Source organism: Bos indicus x Bos taurus, chromosome 25 (genome assembly GCF_003369695.1).
Source record: "Bos indicus x Bos taurus breed Angus x Brahman F1 hybrid chromosome 25, Bos_hybrid_MaternalHap_v2.0, whole genome shotgun sequence".
NCBI lineage: Eukaryota > Metazoa > Chordata > Mammalia > Artiodactyla > Bovidae > Bos > Bos indicus x Bos taurus.
The window spans coordinates 41,207,329-41,225,967 of record NC_040100.1 but is presented as its reverse complement, the minus strand read 5'-3'; the positions used below and the strand labels follow the sequence as shown (position 1 = coordinate 41,225,967).

At 55.0% G+C, this 18,639-nt stretch overlaps 1 protein-coding gene across 14 annotated transcripts in view; it reads left to right on the top strand.

The window, feature by feature from the left end:
* Positions 1–18,639, top strand: part of MAPK8IP3 (mitogen-activated protein kinase 8 interacting protein 3) — a 43,947-nt gene that overhangs the window by 8,539 nt on the left and 16,769 nt on the right. For 5 of the 14 annotated variants that reach the window (XM_027526865.1, XM_027526860.1, XM_027526863.1 and 2 more), the window contains exons 2-8: positions 4,555–4,675; positions 9,970–10,040; positions 10,221–10,312; positions 12,906–12,929; positions 14,908–15,052; positions 18,019–18,262; positions 18,424–18,526. In XM_027526865.1, the coding sequence (XP_027382666.1) occupies positions 4,555–4,675; positions 9,970–10,040; positions 10,221–10,312; positions 12,906–12,929; positions 14,908–15,052; positions 18,019–18,262; positions 18,424–18,526 (800 nt within the window). Of the gene's footprint in view, positions 1–4,554; positions 4,676–9,969; positions 10,041–10,220; positions 10,313–12,905; positions 12,930–14,907; positions 15,053–16,136; positions 16,226–18,018; positions 18,263–18,423; positions 18,527–18,639 lie in introns of those variants that run through there. The other 9 variants (XM_027526866.1, XM_027526862.1, XM_027526868.1 and 6 more) reach the window with 8 other exon arrangements.

Genomic DNA, 18,639 nt, shown 5'->3' with positions numbered 1-18,639 from the left:
TTCAATAGCTGCTCCAAGAGACTTCCCTGGTGGTCCAATGGCTAAGACCCCCGCTCCCAGTGCAGGGGCCCAGGCTCGATCCCCCGTCAGGGAACCAGATGCCACAACCAAAGATCCTGAATGCCGCAGTGAAGATCAAAGAGCCCGTGTGCCACACCCAGCGCAGCCAAATAAATAAAAATCAGTGTTTTAAAAATCAGTAAACTAAATAAAGAAAATGGTCTCTAAATAAAGTATGTTCTGCTTCCTTGAGAACACCTATTGCACTTTTTGTGACTTTGACCCAGTTAGTAGAGTTCCCTCCTAACCCCTCTCCCCGCCTCCCCCAGCTCATTTTGGAGAACTGATTTTCAACCATTTTTCCGCACTCACTTCACCACCAGCCTCGAAGCCCCTACTTTATCCCATCAGCTGCGCCTCACTTGTCCAGGGGATTCTTACTTCATCCCAAGTCTCACCCTGAGCGGTTCCTCATTCAAAGCGAAGACCCAGTACCTGTTTAGTCTTGGCCGGGCACTAGTCCTTCACATTATTTATCCCTCATAATATTTGATGAAGGTGATGTTGAATCTTCCGTTTCAGTTAAAGAGCTAGCTTGCCTCTTCATTAACTAAAATTACTGTAGTGATGTTGTAAGAGTCTTTTCAGGAGAAGAAAGAGGACATCTTTCAAGCTTAGAGCAGCGTGTTGTGTGTGTGATGCTTCCGTGGGCGCAGAGCCCCTGAGGTGCCCTTAGTCAGCTCTAGGCTGACCCCCGAGGCAGCAGGCAAGGAATGGCTCCCCCACAAGCGCCAGGTGCGGTGGTTGCCGCCCCGCCAAGGGCCTTCAGCGTCCCAGCTCTGGTCCAGCCCGGCAGAGAGGCCGAGGGCTGGCCCTCTAGTTGGCGGAGGTCCCTCGTGAGTTTCTTGGGGCTTCTCATTCATCTGGGGAGATGCTGCCACCCGATGGTGATCACGAAGCGATGAGCTGATTCATGGCGTGACCAGGCCTCTGGGGACTGTCACCAGCATTGGATTTTTTTTTTCCTCAAGTATTTTGTTTTAAATCAAGAGTTATTCAGTTAAACACTTGCTGAGCTTCCCTGCTAGCTGGTAAACAACGCAGGAGACCCCGGTTCTATTCCTGGGTCAGGGAGAGCCCCTGGAGAAGGGATAGGCCACCCACTCCAGTATTCTTGGGCTTCCCTGGTGGCTCAGCTGGTAAAGAATCCGCCCACAATGCCGGAGACCTGGGTTCAATCCCTGGGTTGGGAAGATCCCCTGGAGAAGGGAAAGGCTACCCACCTCAGTATTCTGGCCTGGGTCACAGAGTCGATGTGACTGAGCAACTTTCACTCACTCATCAACTTTTCAGGCAAGAATACTAGAGCAGGTGGCCATTTCTTCCTCCGGAGGATCTTCCTGACCCAGGAATGGAACCTGTGTCTCTGGTGTGGCCTGCACTGGCAGTGCCGCCCGTGGGCCGAGGAGTCTGGCAGGCTGCAGTGCATGGGGTCGCGAGAGTCAGGTGAGACTCAGCGACTAACCCACCGCCAGCACCACCTGGGCAGCCGCTCTCTTGGACTTAGTGACCACCTATCAGCACGGATTTAGAAGCATCTCACTGACCCCCTTAATCTTTCTCTTACGTTGCCTTTTGCTTCAAAATCGTTTTAGCTGACTGTCAACTATGAGATGCAGGTAACAAGATGAGATACAGGTGGGAATCGTAGGGAAATGGTTGGCACCGCAGAGTGCTCTTCTTTGTGTAAAACCTTGGTGTTCCAGCTTGGACGTGGGCCCTGGCTTGGTTTACAGGGAGGGAGAATTTCGCTCTTCCCGCCTCCCGCCTTCCTTCTGCCCCATCGCACCTCTTTTCACTGGCGCAGGATGAGATTTCCCTTCCTCCCAAGTCCAGCCTTGAGCATTTTGTCATGAAAAACAATCCTGAGGACCGAAGAACAGATGCTTCCTGGCAGGCAAAATGCTGATTCAAAAAAATGCGTGCTTAGTCACTTCAGTTGTGTCCGACTCGAAAAATAAACAAGTAAATGCAAGGACTTCCCTGGTGGTCCGGTGGCTAAAACTCTGCTCCCAGTGCAGGGTCCCAGGTTCCACCCCTGGTCAGGGAATTAGATCCCACATGCTTCAATTAAGATCGAAGATCCCTCGATTATTCAAATGAGATGCAGCACAACCAATTCAATAAGTATATAAATAAATAAATAAATAAGTGATTGAGGAGGACTTTCCATTTAATCAAGAAGGATCTGCAAGTGGGAATAAATAAAGTTCTGATAAGGAAGACTGAAGAAGTGGACTGTATATAAAAGACCCTGTAACACTACAAGTTTAAGGAAACCTTTGGTTACTGGATCAGATATAGACTGAAATAGTCTTAGAATCTAGCAGATGACAAAGGTTAGGGTTAGAAGAAAGGGTAAATTATTAAGTAAATGGTGCAGAAGTAAGTCAACTTCTATGTTGCACACAAAGTACATCCTGGGAAAAATACTTGTAGCATACAAGACAAATTCTTGAATGGATCTAATAAGTCCTTACAAATTGTTAAGAAAAGTAAGAACCTGTAGCAGAAAATTGGACAAAGGACATAATGAGCTGTGGACAGGGAGCCTGGCGGGCTACAGTCCATGGGGTGGCAAGAGTCAGACACGACTAAGCGACTAAACCACCAGCAGAGCAACCTAAAAGTCCAACAAGAGGCAATGCTAGTTGAGTAGACTCTGCCCTGCACACACAAGCCCTCAGGGAACATGCATACAGCTGTCAGAAGTGGGAAGTGTAGAATACCACTCTTAGAGTGGAAAGACATTCAAGCGAGGGAGTGGGTCAGATCCAGATACCATGTACAAAATGACGGCACGTCCAACACAGACACACACACACAAGTCTGGAAGAGTGTCACCCAGTTTTATCTGACACTCTCTGGATGCTAGAATTTGGTTTTGTTGTTTAATCATTGATAGCACAGCAGAACTATGTCTTTTTTTTTTTTTTTTTAAGTTCACTTAACACTGTCATAAGATTTTTCTATAAAAATATATGTTTATATCACTTTTTAGTAATAGGAATTAAAATTACCCAATTAAAAATTTTCTTTACCAGTCAGGTAACAGCATGTCTGTTCTTCATATGCTGGTCATGACCACAGTCATTCAAAACTGCTCATTTTAGTTTTTTGTGCAGCTACACCATTTGTGTGCGTTTTCATGGCAGCGGGTTATATGTTCTTCATCATTTATTTTACTTAAGTTGCGTGTGATGTCATCAGGGCAGATTTTCCTTCTCACTCCTTTCCCCGGTCCTGCCCTCTTTGTCACTGCTCTGGGTGAGGCATCCCTCAGGCAGGAGCCCCAGTGCTTTTCAGCACAAAGACCTCTGCAAAGCTGCTTCGGGGAGAAGCGTCTCTGGGGCCCGAGTGGGGCTGAGGGGCTGAGTGCAGGTGTTATGGGAAATACAGCTGTGGCTGACGTGAATTCATCAACTCCCCAGATGCCTGAAACCTGGAACCCACAAGCCGCTTCACATTCCCAATCCCCTGAAGCCTCTTGACATCCTCAGAACCCAGCTGACGTGTATGCTTCCTACAAATGAAATTTGTTACTAATATTTCTATTTCCCAGGCAGTACAATCGAGGTTTTAACAGCTCCCATCAGGGCTGTGGCCGGGCTGTGTGTCCTGGAGGCCCCCACCTGGTCCATCCCTCGGGAACCAGAGCCCGCCTTCACCCCAGGCTGTCAGAGTTAAGCTTGGTCTCCTCCTAAGAACATTTAGCATTTTCTTTTCCTTTGTGAACTGCTTTCTTCTCACTTGATCTGGTAATAATCTTGCTCAGAAAATTACCACATAAGGTGCAGATTTCAAATCCAGACCAACAGCCCCCCTCCCTGTTTTTAAAAGAATCAGAGCAGCACTGTGCGTTGCTAATTATTCTACGAATGACGGCATCCTGAGCTGAGCGGTGACCGAGATACACGTTAGGAGGGCAGTACGCCCGGCCTCTTTTAGATGCTCAGGGTTCAGTCTTTTCCACAGCTACGTCATTTGTGGGGCTCAGTGTCAAAGTGGAAATGCAGGCCTCTTAAAAACTATTAAGAGGGACTTCCCTGATGGTTCAGGGGCTAAGACTCCGTGCTCCCAATGCAGGGGGCCCCTGTTTGATCCCTGGTCAGGGAACTAGATCTCACGTGCCGCAATTAAAGATCTTGCATGCCACAAATAAGACTCAGTGCAGCCAAATAAATAATTAGTTTTTAAAAAATAAAAAATAAAAACTATTAAGAATTTCGAGATTAAAGTGAGTGTGTGGGCTGTTCCAGCTTCAGGGCCCTGAGTGACTTCCCAGGCAGCTGGTCAGAAGGCCGTGGTGTCCACTCTTGGGGAGCTGTCTGGCCCTCCTCTCCCCCAGGGCTGCCGTGGGCAGTGGACAGAAGGGAAGGGGCTCGGCTGGGAGGCCCACATTCTGAGTCCAAGCCCTTGCCCTTCTGAGGGGCCGATGTCATCTGGCCCGCCCACATTTACGACACCTGCTGTTTCTCTTCCTTGCACGTATAGAAATTTATCGAGTTTGAAGATGCCTTGGAACAAGAGAAGAAAGAGCTGCAAATCCAGGTGGAACACTACGAATTCCAGACCCGCCAGCTGGAACTGAAGGCCAAAAACTATGCAGATCAGAGTAAGTCGGAGCCAGAGGCAGGAAACGGTTCCTGACCGCACTTGGCCTCAGCCCTGCCCCAGCGCGGAGGCAGGCTGAGCGATGCGGGCCACGTTTCATCTTCATTGTCATTTATTTGTTTTCTCTCTTTACATGGCTCTGTGTGTCTGTCAATGGCCTCAATTCCCCTGTGGAAATAAATAAAGTACATAAATAAGGCCCCTCTGATGACAGAGCACGTTTGCTCAACGCTGCACTTTGGCCTGAAATGCACAGTCTCTGTGTGGCCTTTTAGGACAGGCTCCCCAGCTGTGGTTTGGGGCTCCCACGAGTGCTCCTGGGGAGCGGGTGTTCCTCCGTGACCCCAAAGGGGATGCCCTTGTAGGGACAGTTCCTGGGGAAGGTTTGGCCCAGAAGGCTGCTTACGGGAACACCCTCTCCCTTGCAAAGAGAGGCAAGGAAAGCATTTTGTTTTTAATAAAAAATATTATTTTAGCTTTAGAAGTCATTGTTTAAACAATACTGTCAGGGACTTCCCTGGTGGTCCACTGGCTAAAGACTCTGAGCTCCCAGTGCAGGGGGCCCAGCTTGGATCCCTGACCAGGGAACTAGATCCCGCATGCCGCACCTAACACCCAGCACAGCCAAATAAACAAATATTAAGGAAGAAAAGAAACTATACTGTCAAAGTTATAAGGACCCCTGTAATTTCAGGTTTCTGTGATAGAGGTTTGGATGGCCTCGTTTGCTGCCTTATCTCACTACCTTGATAACAGGTGCCTTCATTCCTCTGAAAAGTTCAGTTCAGTTCAGTTCAGTTCAGTAGCTCAGTCGTGTCCAACTCTTTGGACATGCCAGGCCTCCCTGTCCATCACCAACCCCCGGAGTTTACCCAAACTCATGTCCATCGAGTCAGTGATGCCATCCAGCCATCTCATCCTCTGTCCCCTTCTCCCCCTGCCCCCAATCCCTCCCAGCATCAGAGTCTTTTCCAATGAGTCAACTCTTCGCATGAGGTGGCCAAAGTACTGGAGTTTCAGCTTTAGCATCATTCCTTCCAAAGAAATCCCAGGGCTGATCTCCTTCAGAATGGACTGGTTGGATCTCCTTGCAGTCCAAGGGACTCTCAAGAGTCTTCTCCAACACCACAGTTCAAAAGCATCAATTCTTAGGCGCTCAGCTTTCTTCACAGTCCAACTCTCACATCCATATATGACCACTGGAAAAACCATAGCCTTGACTAGACGGACCTTTGTTGGCAAAGTAATGTCTCTGCTTTTGAATATGCTACCTAGGTTGGTCATAACTTTCCTTCCAAGGAGTAAGTGTCTTTTAATTTCATGCCTGCAATCAACATCTGCAATGAAGCCAAAAAAAATAAAGTCTGACTCTATTTCCACTGTTTCCCCATCTATTTCCCATGAAGTGATGGGACCGGATGCCATGATCTTAGTTTTCTGAATGTTGAGCTTTAAGCCAACTTTTTCACTCTTCTCTTTCACTTTCATCAAGAGGCTTTTGAGTTCCTCTTCACTCTCTGCCATAAGGGTGGTGTCATCTGCATATCTAAAGTTACTGATATTTCTCCCGGCAATCTTGATTCCAGCTTCTGCTTCTTCCAGCCCAGCGTTTCTCATAATGTACTCTGCATATAATTTAAATAAGCAGGGTGACAATATACAGCCTTGATGTCCTCCTTTTCCTATTTGGAACCAGTCTGTTGTTCCATGTCCAGTTCTAACTGTTGCTTCCTGACCTGCATATAGGTTTCTCAAGAGGCAGGTCAGGTGGTCTGGTATTCCCATCTCTTTCAGAATTTTCCACAGTTTCTTGTGATCCACACAGTCAAAGGCTTTGGCATAGTCAAGAAAGCAGAAATAGATGGTCTTCTGGAACTCTCTTGCTTTTTCCATGATCCACTGGATGTTGGCAATTTGATCTCTGGTTCCTCTGCCTTTTCTAAAACCAGCTTGAACATCTGGAGGTTTGCAGCTCACATACTGCTGAAGCCTGGCTTGGAGAATTTTGAGCATTACTTTACTAGCATGTGAGATGAGTGCAATTGTGTGGTAGTTTGAGCATTCTTTGGCATTGCCTTTCTTTGGGATTGGAATGAAAACTGACCTTTTCCAGTCCTGTGGCCACTGCTGAATTTTCCAAATTTGCTGGCATATTGAGTGCAGGACTTTCACAGCATCATCTTTCAGGATTTGAAAGAGCTCAACTGGAATGCCATCACCTCCACTAGCTTTGTTCGTAGTGATACTTTCTAAGGCCCACTTGACTTCACATTCCAGGATGTCTGGCTCTAGGTGAGTGATCACACCATCATGATTATCTGGGTCGTAAAGATCTTTTTTGTACAGTTCTTCCGTGTGTTCTTGCTACCTCTTCTTAATATCTTTTGCTTCTGTTAGGTCCATACCATTTCTGTCCTTTATCAAGCCCATCTTTGCATGAAATGTTCCCTTGGTATCTCTAATTTTCTTGAAGAGATCTCTAGTCTTTCCCATTCTGTTGCTTTCCTCTATTTCTTTGCATTGATCGCTGAGGAAGGCTTTCTTATCTCTCCTTGCTATTCTTTGGAACTCTGCATTCAAATGGGAATATCTCCTTTTCTCCTTTGCTTTTCACTTCTCTTCTTTTCACAGCTATTTGTAAGTCCCCCTCAGACAGCCGTTTTGCTTTTTTGCATTTCTTTTCCATGGGGATGGTCTTGATCCCTGTCTCCTGTACAATGTCACAAACCTCCGTCCATAGTCCATCGGGCACTCTATCTATCAGATCTAGGCCCTTAAATCTATTTCTCACTTCCACTGTATAATCATAAGGGATTTGATTTAGGTCATACCTGAATAGTCTAGTGGTTTTCCCTACTTTGTTCAACTTAAGTCTGAATTTGGCAATAAGGAATTCATGATCTGAGCCACAGTCAGCTCCCCGTCTTGTTTTTGCTGACTGTGTAGAGCTTCTCCATCTTTGGCTGCAAAGAATATAATCAATCTGATTTCGGTGTTGACCATCTGGTGATGTCCATGTGTAGAGTCTTCTCTTGTGTTGTTGGAAGAGGGTGTTTGCTATGACCGGTGCATTTTCTTAGCAAAACTCTATTAGCCTTTGCCCTGCTTCATTCCGTACTCCAAGGCCAAATTTGCCTGTTACCCCAGGTGTTTCTTGACTTTCTACTTTTGCATTCCAGTCCCCTATAATGAAAAGGACATCTTTTTTGGGTGTTAGTTCTAAAAGGTCTTGTAGGTCTTCATAGAGCCATTCAACTTCAGCTTCTTCAGCATTACTAGTTGGGGCATAGGCTTGGATTACCGTGATATTGAATGGTTTGAAGGAAACAAACAGAGATCATTCTGTCATTTTTGAGATTGCATCCAAGTACTGCATTTCGGACTCTTGTTGACCATGATGGCTACTCCATTTCTTCTAAGGGATTCCTGCCCACAGTAGTAGATGCAATGGTCGTCTGAGTTAAATTCACCCATTCCAGTCCATCTTATTTCCCTGATTCCTAGAATGTCAATGTTCACTCGCCATTTCCTGTTTGACCACTTCCAATTTGCCTTGATTCATGGACCTAAGATTCCATGTTCCTATGCAATATTGCTCTTTACAGCATCGGACCTTGCTTTTATCACCAGTCACATCCACAACTGGGTATTGTTTTTGCTTTGGCTCCATCCCTTCATTCTTTCTGAAGTTGTTTCTCCACTGATCTCCAGTAGCATACTGGACACCTACCGACCTGGAGAGTTCCTCTTTCAGTATCCTATCATTTTGCCTTTTCATACTGTTCATGGGGTTCTCAAGGCAAGAATACTGAAGTGGTTTGCCATTCCCTTCTCCAGTGGACCACATTCTGTCCACTGTCCACATTCTGAAAAGTTAAGATGAAATAAAAACAAAAGAGGTTGGTGATTGGATCTATCATATCCCAGACCAAGACACGAAGGCCATTTGCTGAAGCCAATACCCCACAGGTGCTGTAGGTGAGTGTGTAGGTGACCCATGCCCATGGCAATGCACACACACTCAGGCATATAGACACAGACATACACACACACACATGCAGACACAGACACACACGCAGACGCAGACACACACATAGACACAGACACACACAGACACAGATACAGACAGACAGACACATAGACACAGAAACACACAGACATACACACACACACATGCAGAGAGAAACATACACATAGACACAGACAGACACACACACACATAAACACAGACACAGACAGACGTATAGTCACACACACACGGACACATAGACACACACACACACACACACACACATGTAGACGGACGACACACACACACACACAGATAGAGTCAAACACACAGACACAGACACACACACACACACGTCTTTGCAGGATGAGAACAAGCAGGGGCCCGTTTCAGTTTGGCATAGATCCACCCTTTCTATAACTCCACAGAATCCTTCACACTCCCTTTGCTTAGAATACTTTCACATATGAAACCTTTTCATCTTTTCTCGGAGAAGGAAATGGCAACCCACTCCGGTACTCTTGCCTGGAGAGTTCCACGGACAGAGGAGCCATGCGGGCTACAGTCCATGGGGTTGCAAAGAGTCAGACATGACTGAGCGCACAGGACATCTTTTCTTAGAAGGAAAACACATATAAGCTCCAAAGCACACTTTGAATTTTCCATTTGGTCAGCGCCGGGGGTCAGGATCGTGGAAAGGGCACGGCTGCCCCGTGCCCCATCCCGTGCTCTGCGCAGAGTTCTGCTGGGCTGTGGCTGGAACGAAGGCCCAGGGGCACAAGGTGTCTGAGGCCCGGTGGCCCTGGGGTGGCCCTCCAGGTGGTCCGGGCACTCACAGAGCATGCAGGGGGCCATCCCAGTGCCTCAGCCCAGAGATGGCATGGTCATGACCCCGTCTCTCCAGCCCCAGGTCCAAGTGAGGGACACGGTGTGTTCCACCCTGTTTTGGACTTTCTTCTCTTGAACGTGTGTCAGAGGCTGCTTACTTCCGAATTCAGCCTCTGTCCATGAACCATCCGCTCACTTCCTGTCCACACTCGACACAACTCAGCATGCCCGTGGGTTCCTCCCGCACCTGGGAGCTGCCTGCTGACTGAGGCCCATGCAAGTCTCCCCCGCTGGCCCTCTCGGAGCCCGCCTGCTCGTGTCCCCAGGGCAGCTGCCGCGGGCGAGGCCGCCCCTGGGCTCAGGGCACTGGGCTTGGGTTTGTCTGCAGCCCTCCACCCCCAGCAGGCCAGCCCGGAGCAGGCCGTGACCTGGAGAGGTGGGTGGCTTGTGTCTTCCAGTTTCCCGGCTGGAGGAGCGGGAGTCGGAGATGAAGAAGGAGTATAACGCGCTGCACCAGCGGCACACAGAGGTGGGTACTGCCCGGCCCGGCCGCCTTCTGTCTTCTCGCGGGGCCCCTGCCAAACCGGCGAGCTGTGGCCCCCACGTGACCGACGCCCGGTCCCTACGCTCTGCCTCCTCCTCTGTCGGAGCCCTGAGAACAGTGGCTGGGGCGGGCAGGCAGCGTCACACAGATGTGTCGTCCCCATAGATGATCCAGACCTACGTGGAGCACATCGAGAGGTCCAAGATGCAGCAGGTCGGGGGAAACAGCCAGACGGAGGGCAGCCTGCCAGGGCGGAGGTAGGAGCCAGCTGCACCCCAGCGCCCCGACCCCAGGCTCAGGAAGGGGGTGTCTGGTCAGAGAATGTGGCCTGAGCGAGGCTGTGTGCTGAGGAGGTGCCCATTGGGTGCGGGGCCTTGGGCAGTCACGAGGGCCTGGGGGAACCGCATGGTTGATCCTGATACTTGCCGATTCCGCGTTGGTGAACTCGCCTACTCTGGTAAATGTACTTGTAGCCTCAAAACCAGCACTCAGAGCACTTGGCAGTTACCTGCAGGTGTGCGCAGAGCGTGACAAGTGTGAGTCACAGGACGCCAGCTGGGGTGGCACCAGGTGCCGCTCCGTCCCCAGCAGACACGCCCAGCAATGGGGCGGGTGGGGTCCTGCAGGGTGCTGGGGCCTGGGGCCAGTCAGCGAGAACGGGAGGCTCCCAGCCCTGGCCCCGTCCTCTGTGACGCGTTAAAGGTCACCACGTGCTTCTGCACCTCATCTTCTCTTTTGTAAAATAAAGGAAACAGGATCCACCAGGATGGGAGGGGGATGGAGACTCCCTGTGAGATGCGTGTGTGCGTGTTTGCACTGACTTTGTCGGCCACGACCAGCTCACATGGCGGGAACTGGCTGTCGGAGGCGGGGAGGCCCCTCCACTTGGGGGTCCAGCAGACACAGCCGTGCACCCCACGCCAATTTCATTCGGGGAGCAGAGACGCCTGCAGAGGCCAGGCTGGTCCTGGTCCATCTTCAGTCAGGACAGAAACACACCTCCGTCCCTGGAGAACGCACGGTCAGAGGTCTTCTCCCAGGCCTTGCCTGCACAGAGCTGTGTCTCATCAGGCTGGAGGAAGGAGGAGGGGCCTAAGGTTGGACCCCAGCACCCCCTGCCCCACAATGGAGCTGCCTCTGGAGCTGTGGCCCTTTGTTCCTTCCGCGAATGCCTAAGGCCCCGGTGCGTCCTGTAAAGGCTCCGTTTTCTCAGCGTTGCCTCCTTGGTGGGTGATGTCTGCAATCAAGATATTTCAGGCCCGTCCATGCCGGGCTCATCAGCCCCTCGCCCGGTGAGGTGGGCACAGCTGTTGGGTCCTCGGATTCAAAACCAAAGTGCAATGTGTCTGCAAGGCCTGGCAAAACCTGGGAAGGATGGGCGCCAGGACCGCCAGCCTGTTTTCAGATGGTCTTGCTGCTTCCGGTGGGGAGAGGGGCTCCAGCCGCTGTGGATGCTTCCTTTCTGGAAACACGAGCGCCCCAGGAGAGGGTGTCAGGGGTCAATATGTGACCCCGGCTCCGTGAGAGTTCACTGAGGGAATATGTACCAGAGTTTGTTCAGATACACAGCCTCTGTAGACGTTGCTTCTGGATCAGGTTTGTCTGAAGGTGGGCAATGTCCATCTCCAGGCTGCCGCTGCCCAACACCACGGACGCCTCACGCCTGCCACGAGTCACGGAGAGACTTCCCAAGCGACCGAACCGAGGGCCAGCCTCAAGTCGGGGGCTCCCTCTGTAGTTCTGGGGCCCACCTCTCGTCCTCCTGGGTGTGGCCTCACCGTCGCCCTCTTCCGGCTCTCGGGCTCTGCTAAGACTCCTTCAGAGCAGAGCCCCAGGGAGGAGACCCCTGCCTGCAGAAAGCGGCATGGGGGCTGCCGCCTGTCCCCCCTGTGCCCTGGAGGTGAAGAGGCACCTATCTGTGTGGGGGGGGGCGGGTGGCCAGAGCAGTGCTTGTGTGGGAAGCTGAGGGCAGGGCCATGCCTGGGCCGCGCCCGTCGCCCTGCCAGCTGGCTGGCCGCCTTTGGCTTCACCTTCACCGCAGGGCACAGCATCTCTTGCCTGTGCCTGCGGCAGCATGTGGAACTGGGCTCTGCCGCCCTGCAGCCCTGCCTGAACCTGGGTTGTGATCGAGAGGTTCCGGGGCCCCGTGCGTGTCTGATGGCCCTGGGCAGACTCGAGGTGAACAGATGTGGGTGGCAGCCCTCCCCGCCCCCCCAACCCCCCGCATCCAGACAGCGCCCTGATGGGAGGAGAGGGAGCACCGTCCCACTGGGGCCCGTACGGCAGGTTGAGGGGAGGCCCACTTTTCTCTGGGGTACATCCTGTCCTGATGCAACTCTGGATCCTGTGGAGGCTCCCCCAGGAGGGCCTCCTCCTTAGAACTGGCCCCTGAGCCTCGGTCGTCTTCCTCCACCCCCGGCCTGGTGTCATGAACCTGATGAACCTGTGTGTCTAGAATAAAACTGATGAGCGTGTTTGGGCCGCGAACATAGCATATGTGACCGTGTGCCCTGTCACCGCGCGGGTGTGCCCGCGTGTGCTGGGGCGTCTGGGGGAGGACGCTCGACCCACCCTGTCTGAATGGGCGCCACCTGCCGTCCAAGCCAAGAGGCTGTGTGTCTATGTGTCCTGTGTCCATCCGGAGTAGGCGTCTGCATGTCCCACATCTGTCTATTCCTGTGGGGCCCATTCCTCTCCGTGTGCCCACACGTGCCCCAAACCCCGACCATCGCCCTCTAATGTTGTCTTCTTGTCTCGCCCCCCCGCCCCGTGCCGCCCCCACTGTGTGCTGCCCCCACTGTGTGCCGTTCCGCCGTGTGCTGGCCCCGCCTGTGTGTCGCTGCCCCGCAGTCCTCGCCAGTCTTGGAGGAGAAGGTAAAGCCCGCAGCCGTCCCCGGGCCTCGGGTTGGGGGAGCCTGGACGGCTGCCAGGGTCGCGCGTCGATTGGAGGCTCCAGACGCACGTTTACAGGGCCTGCGGCTGAGGAGGGCAGGTGGGTCTCAGAGATGGGAGCGATGCAGACCCCACTGGCCAACACCCGCCGGCCACAGGCTGGACCTCATGTCCACACCCCAGGAGGCGGCAGGCGCTGGTGGAGACACTGCACCCGGTGTCAGGCAGCCCAGCTTGGTCACTCGGCCCAGAGCCAGAGGCATGCCATCTGTGAGCCGTGTGGCCCTCTCAGGCTGCAGCCTCAGGGGTAGATGGGGACTGAAGTCCCCTGGGGGAGCTGCGGGCCGTAACAGGAGGATGTGCTGGCCCAGCGTCAGACCGGGCTCTGGCTGGCCAGCCAACAGCAATCCCCACCGAACTGGCTCAGAGAGGAGAGGACGCGGGACTCATCCCTTGTGAGGATTTCCACTGGGGATCTGGGCCTGGCCATCTCCGTGCATGCACAGAGCCATGGAGGCGGGCGACAGAGAAGATTGCCATCCTGGGAGGCAGATGGTCCCATGCTGCCCCTACCGTCATATTGCCCTGTGGCACCTGGTGACAGCCTGGCCCAAAGGACCCTTGTGTGCAGCCCCCCGTCAGAGCTGGGCCCAAGGAGAGGAGGCCCCCACACCGGAGCCCCGTGGAGAAACAGCAGCGAGCAGAGGCTGGGAGCCCCAGGGAGGCCCGGGGCCAGGGCCTGTGGCCAGCAAACAGCCCTGGGGAGAGCCACGGTGGATTTACGGACCCAGCCTGCCTAGCTTACCATCTGAGCTCCTTCTAAGCAATGGCCGAGCCTTGTAGAAAGTGCGTCTGTCTTGGGGGACGAGGGCTGACGGAGGAGGCACACGGTATCATCCGCGGGAGACATCCAGCCCCCCAGGCCTCCTCTGGCTCTGTACCCACAGAAGAGCCCCGGAGGGCACAGCCAGGCCCCAAGGATCCAGGACACTGTTCCGCAGGGGCGGCATTCTCCTGAACAGGACAGACAGGCAGGAAATGGGGGCCCCAACCATACCAGCCCCGGAACTGTGGGGGACCCCCGCAGAGACCTCCTTCTCGGAGTCGTGCCCCTGGCCACTCCGCCTGCCTGTCCACCACTTGCACCGCAAGGCACCGTGAAGAAGATACCCCTTCTCCAGACAGCCCAGCCTCTGAACCGGCCCCTGGAGACCCCCGAAGTGGCCTCGCCACCCCCATCTCAGCGCCTGTGTGAGGGGTCCAGACGCCTGGCCTGACCGGGCTCTGAGCAGCATGGACTCTGTGCCACCCCGGGCCCGGCTCTGTGCCCTCACCACTAACAGCCCGGAGCGTCTTCCAGGGACTGACCGGCCTTGGCAGGCGGCTCTAAACCTCCATCTAGCCTAACGGACGTTCCCAGTTTGCTTACGGAGCTTTAAAAGGAAGAACCACTGAGAGCAAGAGAAAAGCTCGTGTGGCTGCAGACAGCATAAGCTCTCTACTCCAGACCCAGGGCTCCTGACAGCAGTGATGGGACAAGCAGCAGAGGAGAAAGGTTGACCCCTCCTGACCCTTGGAGGCAGAAGCTGTGCCAAGGAGAAGTCAGGCATGCCGCCTGCGAAGCCACAGGGCCTCCACAGGCCCTGCCATGCAGGCCTCTGTTTACAGTGGATGCAAATGAAGGGGTGGTGATGCTGCAACAGGGGGATGGACGGAGGGACCACTGTGGAGCGGAGGTGCCCCTGGCGAGTGAGCAGGCTAGTCAGCCTGGCTGCAGTCAGTGGGGATCTCAGGCGCCGGGCCCAGACAGTCACAGCCTACTCAGCCCTGGGCGGAGTGGGGGGGGTCTAGGGGAGCAACCCCAGCTGCACCGTGGGTGCCCGTGCGTCCAGGAGGGGTTTGCAGCCCTGCCTCGGGAGCCCCTCCTCTAACCCCTCCCTGTCCTCTCTCTGCCTTTCAGCAGGAAGGAGCGCCCCACGTCCCTGAGCGTCTTCCCCCTGGCCGATGGCTCGGTACGTGCACAGATGGGGGGCAAGCCCGCGCCTGCAGGGGACCACTGGCATCTGAGCGACCTCGGCCAGCTGCAGCTCAGCTCCAGCTACCAGGTTTTGTAGCCATGCCGCGGAGTGAGGGCCCCACCTTGCCCCACTGTGTCCAGGAGGGTGTGGTCCGCACAGGGTCCCGGCCGCTCCGGGAAGCTGCCTGTGCCAGGGCGAGCCCAGGGCAGGGCTGAGCACAGTGACTGTCCCTCACCACACCCCAGGCCAGGCTTCTCCCCGCGTGTGGTCCTGGCATCCCAGGTTTGTGCTCCAACCAGAAGGCCGGAGGCCGGGGGCAGCTTCTCTTCTCTGGGCTATTCTCCCTGGCCTGCCTGTGCTGGTGACCTCTGGGCCCAAGCTTGAGAAGGTGGACATCCGGGCTGCCCAGTTTAGTGAGCACCACCCCCTGGCACTGGGGTCCCACAAGGCCAAGGGCAGGCACTTGTGCAGGGCTCCCTGGCACTGTCCACGCATCTTGCTCTGTGGGCTGCATCAGCCTGGAGAAGGCAGACCACGGTCCCCCTGCCCGTGAGGAAGCCACCTTGGGGGAGATGAGGCCGCCCTGGGTCTGGTGATGCCCCTCCGAGGCTGTCAGAGGGTACCTGTGGGCAGCAGAGCCCTTGGCCTCCAGGTCGGGGGCGGACCTGGGCCCAGGCCTCCCTGTAGCTTCCCCCCGGCCTTGCAGCACCCGGCCGGGCTGCAGGAGGCTGCCAGCTACCAGCTGTGTTGGAAAGTGACCCCACTCGCTCTGCATTTGTTCTGTGGAGTGAGCCTTGTGCCTACCAGTTACTGAGGGTCCTGCCGGCAAGTGGGGTCTGGGCAGAAGGGCTCCCCAGGGCTCCTGCCGGGCGCGTGAGCCTCAGAGCTGCGGGGTGGGGGGCCTCCTGGACGGCCCCTCGCGTCCTCACCGCGTCTCTCCTCCTCCTGCGTTGTCTGAAATCGTCCTCGCTTAATAAACCATAGTCTTTTATGTTTTAGTTCATAGGTGTGTTTTGTTTGATTTCTTTTAACAGTTACTTTTAAGTTCTTTTTATTTTATGCTGTAGGTTTTCAGGTTTTCCTAATTTTTTAATTTGTTTTGTTGTTTTGTTTTGTTTTTTGTTTTTATGTACTGTACTTTCAGTGTTTTAACCAAACAGTTGTGGCTCCTCATGGGAGGCACGGCCGCTGGGATGTGGGTTCTTTGCATTTGGAGGCCACTGCTGCACGTTGGTGTTAGAGGTTGGCAGGTTTCTTTAGGTAAGTAGTGGCCAGGGAGTGTCCTGTGGGTAAGTGGTGGCCTGTTGTAGGGCAGCAGACAGCTTGGGAAGCCAGGGAGGCCTGGTGATGCCGCCTCGCCCCACAGTGATCACCAGGGTCAGGAGGCCCAGGGAGCAAAAGCGTTCAAGTCACGGACAGACAAGGAGCATAGCCGTTGAGTCAGGTGGTCTGGAAATGTGTGCTTCCATGTGGCGTGGGCTCACGTGGTGCCCGCCCCTGTGAAATCCCGGGACAGCAGCCTCACGCACTGCCCTCCTTGGGCACCAGCAGGAACCCTCCCCGTGGGTCACCCAGGCGCCTCTGTCGCGTGGGCAGACAGAGTACACGGGGCCATCACAGAGGCCCGCAACATGCACGGTGCTGTGAGGAGGAAAGGGTTTGTCCTTTACAAATTGGCCCTAGCCTGCAGAGCCCAAAGCCAAGTCAAAAGTGTTTGCAGGTGACCTCTCACCGCGGCCCATTGGCAACGCAGCCAAGTGTGGTTGGCTGGGGGGCCGTTCTGTGCCCTGTGGGGTGTTGTGGGCACCCCACCTCCACCCACCCCCAGCTCTGGCTCTGGTCACCACAAGTGTCTCCAGACACCACCAAGTGTCCCCTGGGGACACAGCTGCCGGGATGGAGGCCCCTCCTAGCGGTGATGCAGACAGTGGAGGCATCTCAGCCCAGGATGGGTGGCACCCAGGGTGACCAGGCTGCTTGGGGCAAGGCAGATCTCAGAAGTTCCCAACCAGCTCTGACCCCCAGTCACCTGGAAGCGGCCCCAGGAGCCCAGCCAGCCCTGCCTAGTTACAGGAGGGAGTCCCAGCTTCCCTCCAGCTTCACAGAGAAGGCCGCACCCCACCATTGGGTCCTCTGGAAGCACCAAGGGGAAATGTGTGCCTGGAGGGGACACAGGGCTGTCCCCCCCACCCCGCCGAGACTGTGCCCCTTCTCTGCATAGGAGAGAGACTGCAGGCCCCGGGCTCAGTTCACAGATCAGGGGCTGCTGCTATTGAGGTTCCCCAGGAAAGACGGATGGAGGGGAGCACAGTATTCAGACAGCATTTTCTGTCTCCAGGGAGATCCTTAAGGCTGACAGTCGGTGGCAGTTTTTACTAATCTGATCTTTTTGCACTCTTGAAATGTTTGGGGACATCCCATTCTGCAGAAGTCGGGTTTCAACTTGTTTGCACTTGCGCAGGTGTCGAAGGCAAACTTCAGTTCAGCTGGGCCGTGGAGGTTAAGTGAAGCCCGTCCCCTGGTGTCTCTTTGTTGGGGAGGGGCCACCACTGGCAGAATCGGGGCGTCACAGCCCCTGACTGTCGCCGGGGCAGGACGGGTCCTCCCTCGAGGGCCTCGCAGAGGAGCGGTAACTTGGTCAGAAGGCACGCCGGCCTCCCCAGTCCCCTCCCCCGCTGGGGCGCCTCTGCCCTACCCTGGGCTGTGGCTTAGCTCTGTCCACCCTCCGGCTGCAAGGGGTTACTTGCCCCGTCCACATAACTTCCTGTCTGTCCTGGGGAAGCCTTTTAAATAAGCTGTACCTGCCCCTGGAGAGCCAGAGGCTGCAGCCAGATGAGCCGAGTGACAGGAGGAATCAGCCCGGTGGGAGAGAAGTGTCCCCCTGTCCTGTTCACTCCGGCCCCAAGTGGTGTGTTACTGCAGGGTGGCAAAGACCCCAAGTGAGGGGGCCTCAAGGCAGTGGACGTTACACCCACCCGCCCTGCGCAGTCCAGCTGGCCTCCCAGGGGCGAGACCCACACCTCGAGCCTCCCTCTCCCTGTGTTTGGCCCCAGTGTCCACAGGACGAGATGTCCGAGTCGGGCCAGTCCTCAGCAGCGGCCACGCCCAGCACCACGGGCACCAAGTCCAACACGCCCACGTCCTCCGTGCCCTCGGCCGCAGTCACGCCCCTCAGTGAGGGCCTGCAGCCACTGGGCGACTACGGTGGCTCCAAGAACGGCAAGCGAGCGCGGGAGAAGCGCAACAGCCGCAACATGGAGGTGCAGGTCACACAGGAGATGCGCAATGTCAGCATAGGTACTGCGCCCGGCCCCCGGTCCCCCAGAAGAACCCTCCCCTGACCCTCCTGCCCACGCTGGCCTGGCCTGGGGTCTCCGGACAAGGGGGCCCCAGGGCAGCCACAGGGAGTGCCAGGAGCCGCCGGCCACCCCCAACCCAGGCTCCACTGTGTCCCCCAGGCATGGGCAGCAGTGACGAGTGGTCTGACGTCCAGGACATCATCGACTCCACCCCAGAGCTGGACATGGGCCGGGAGCCCCGCCTGGACCGCACAGGCAGCAGGTGCTTGCTGGGCCCAGAGCCTGTGCCCGCAGCCCCTCGGGGGGGAAATGCCTGGGGTGCTGACCCAGCACCTGCCATGCCTGCCCCTGCGTGGGCGGCGCTGGCATCGGCGG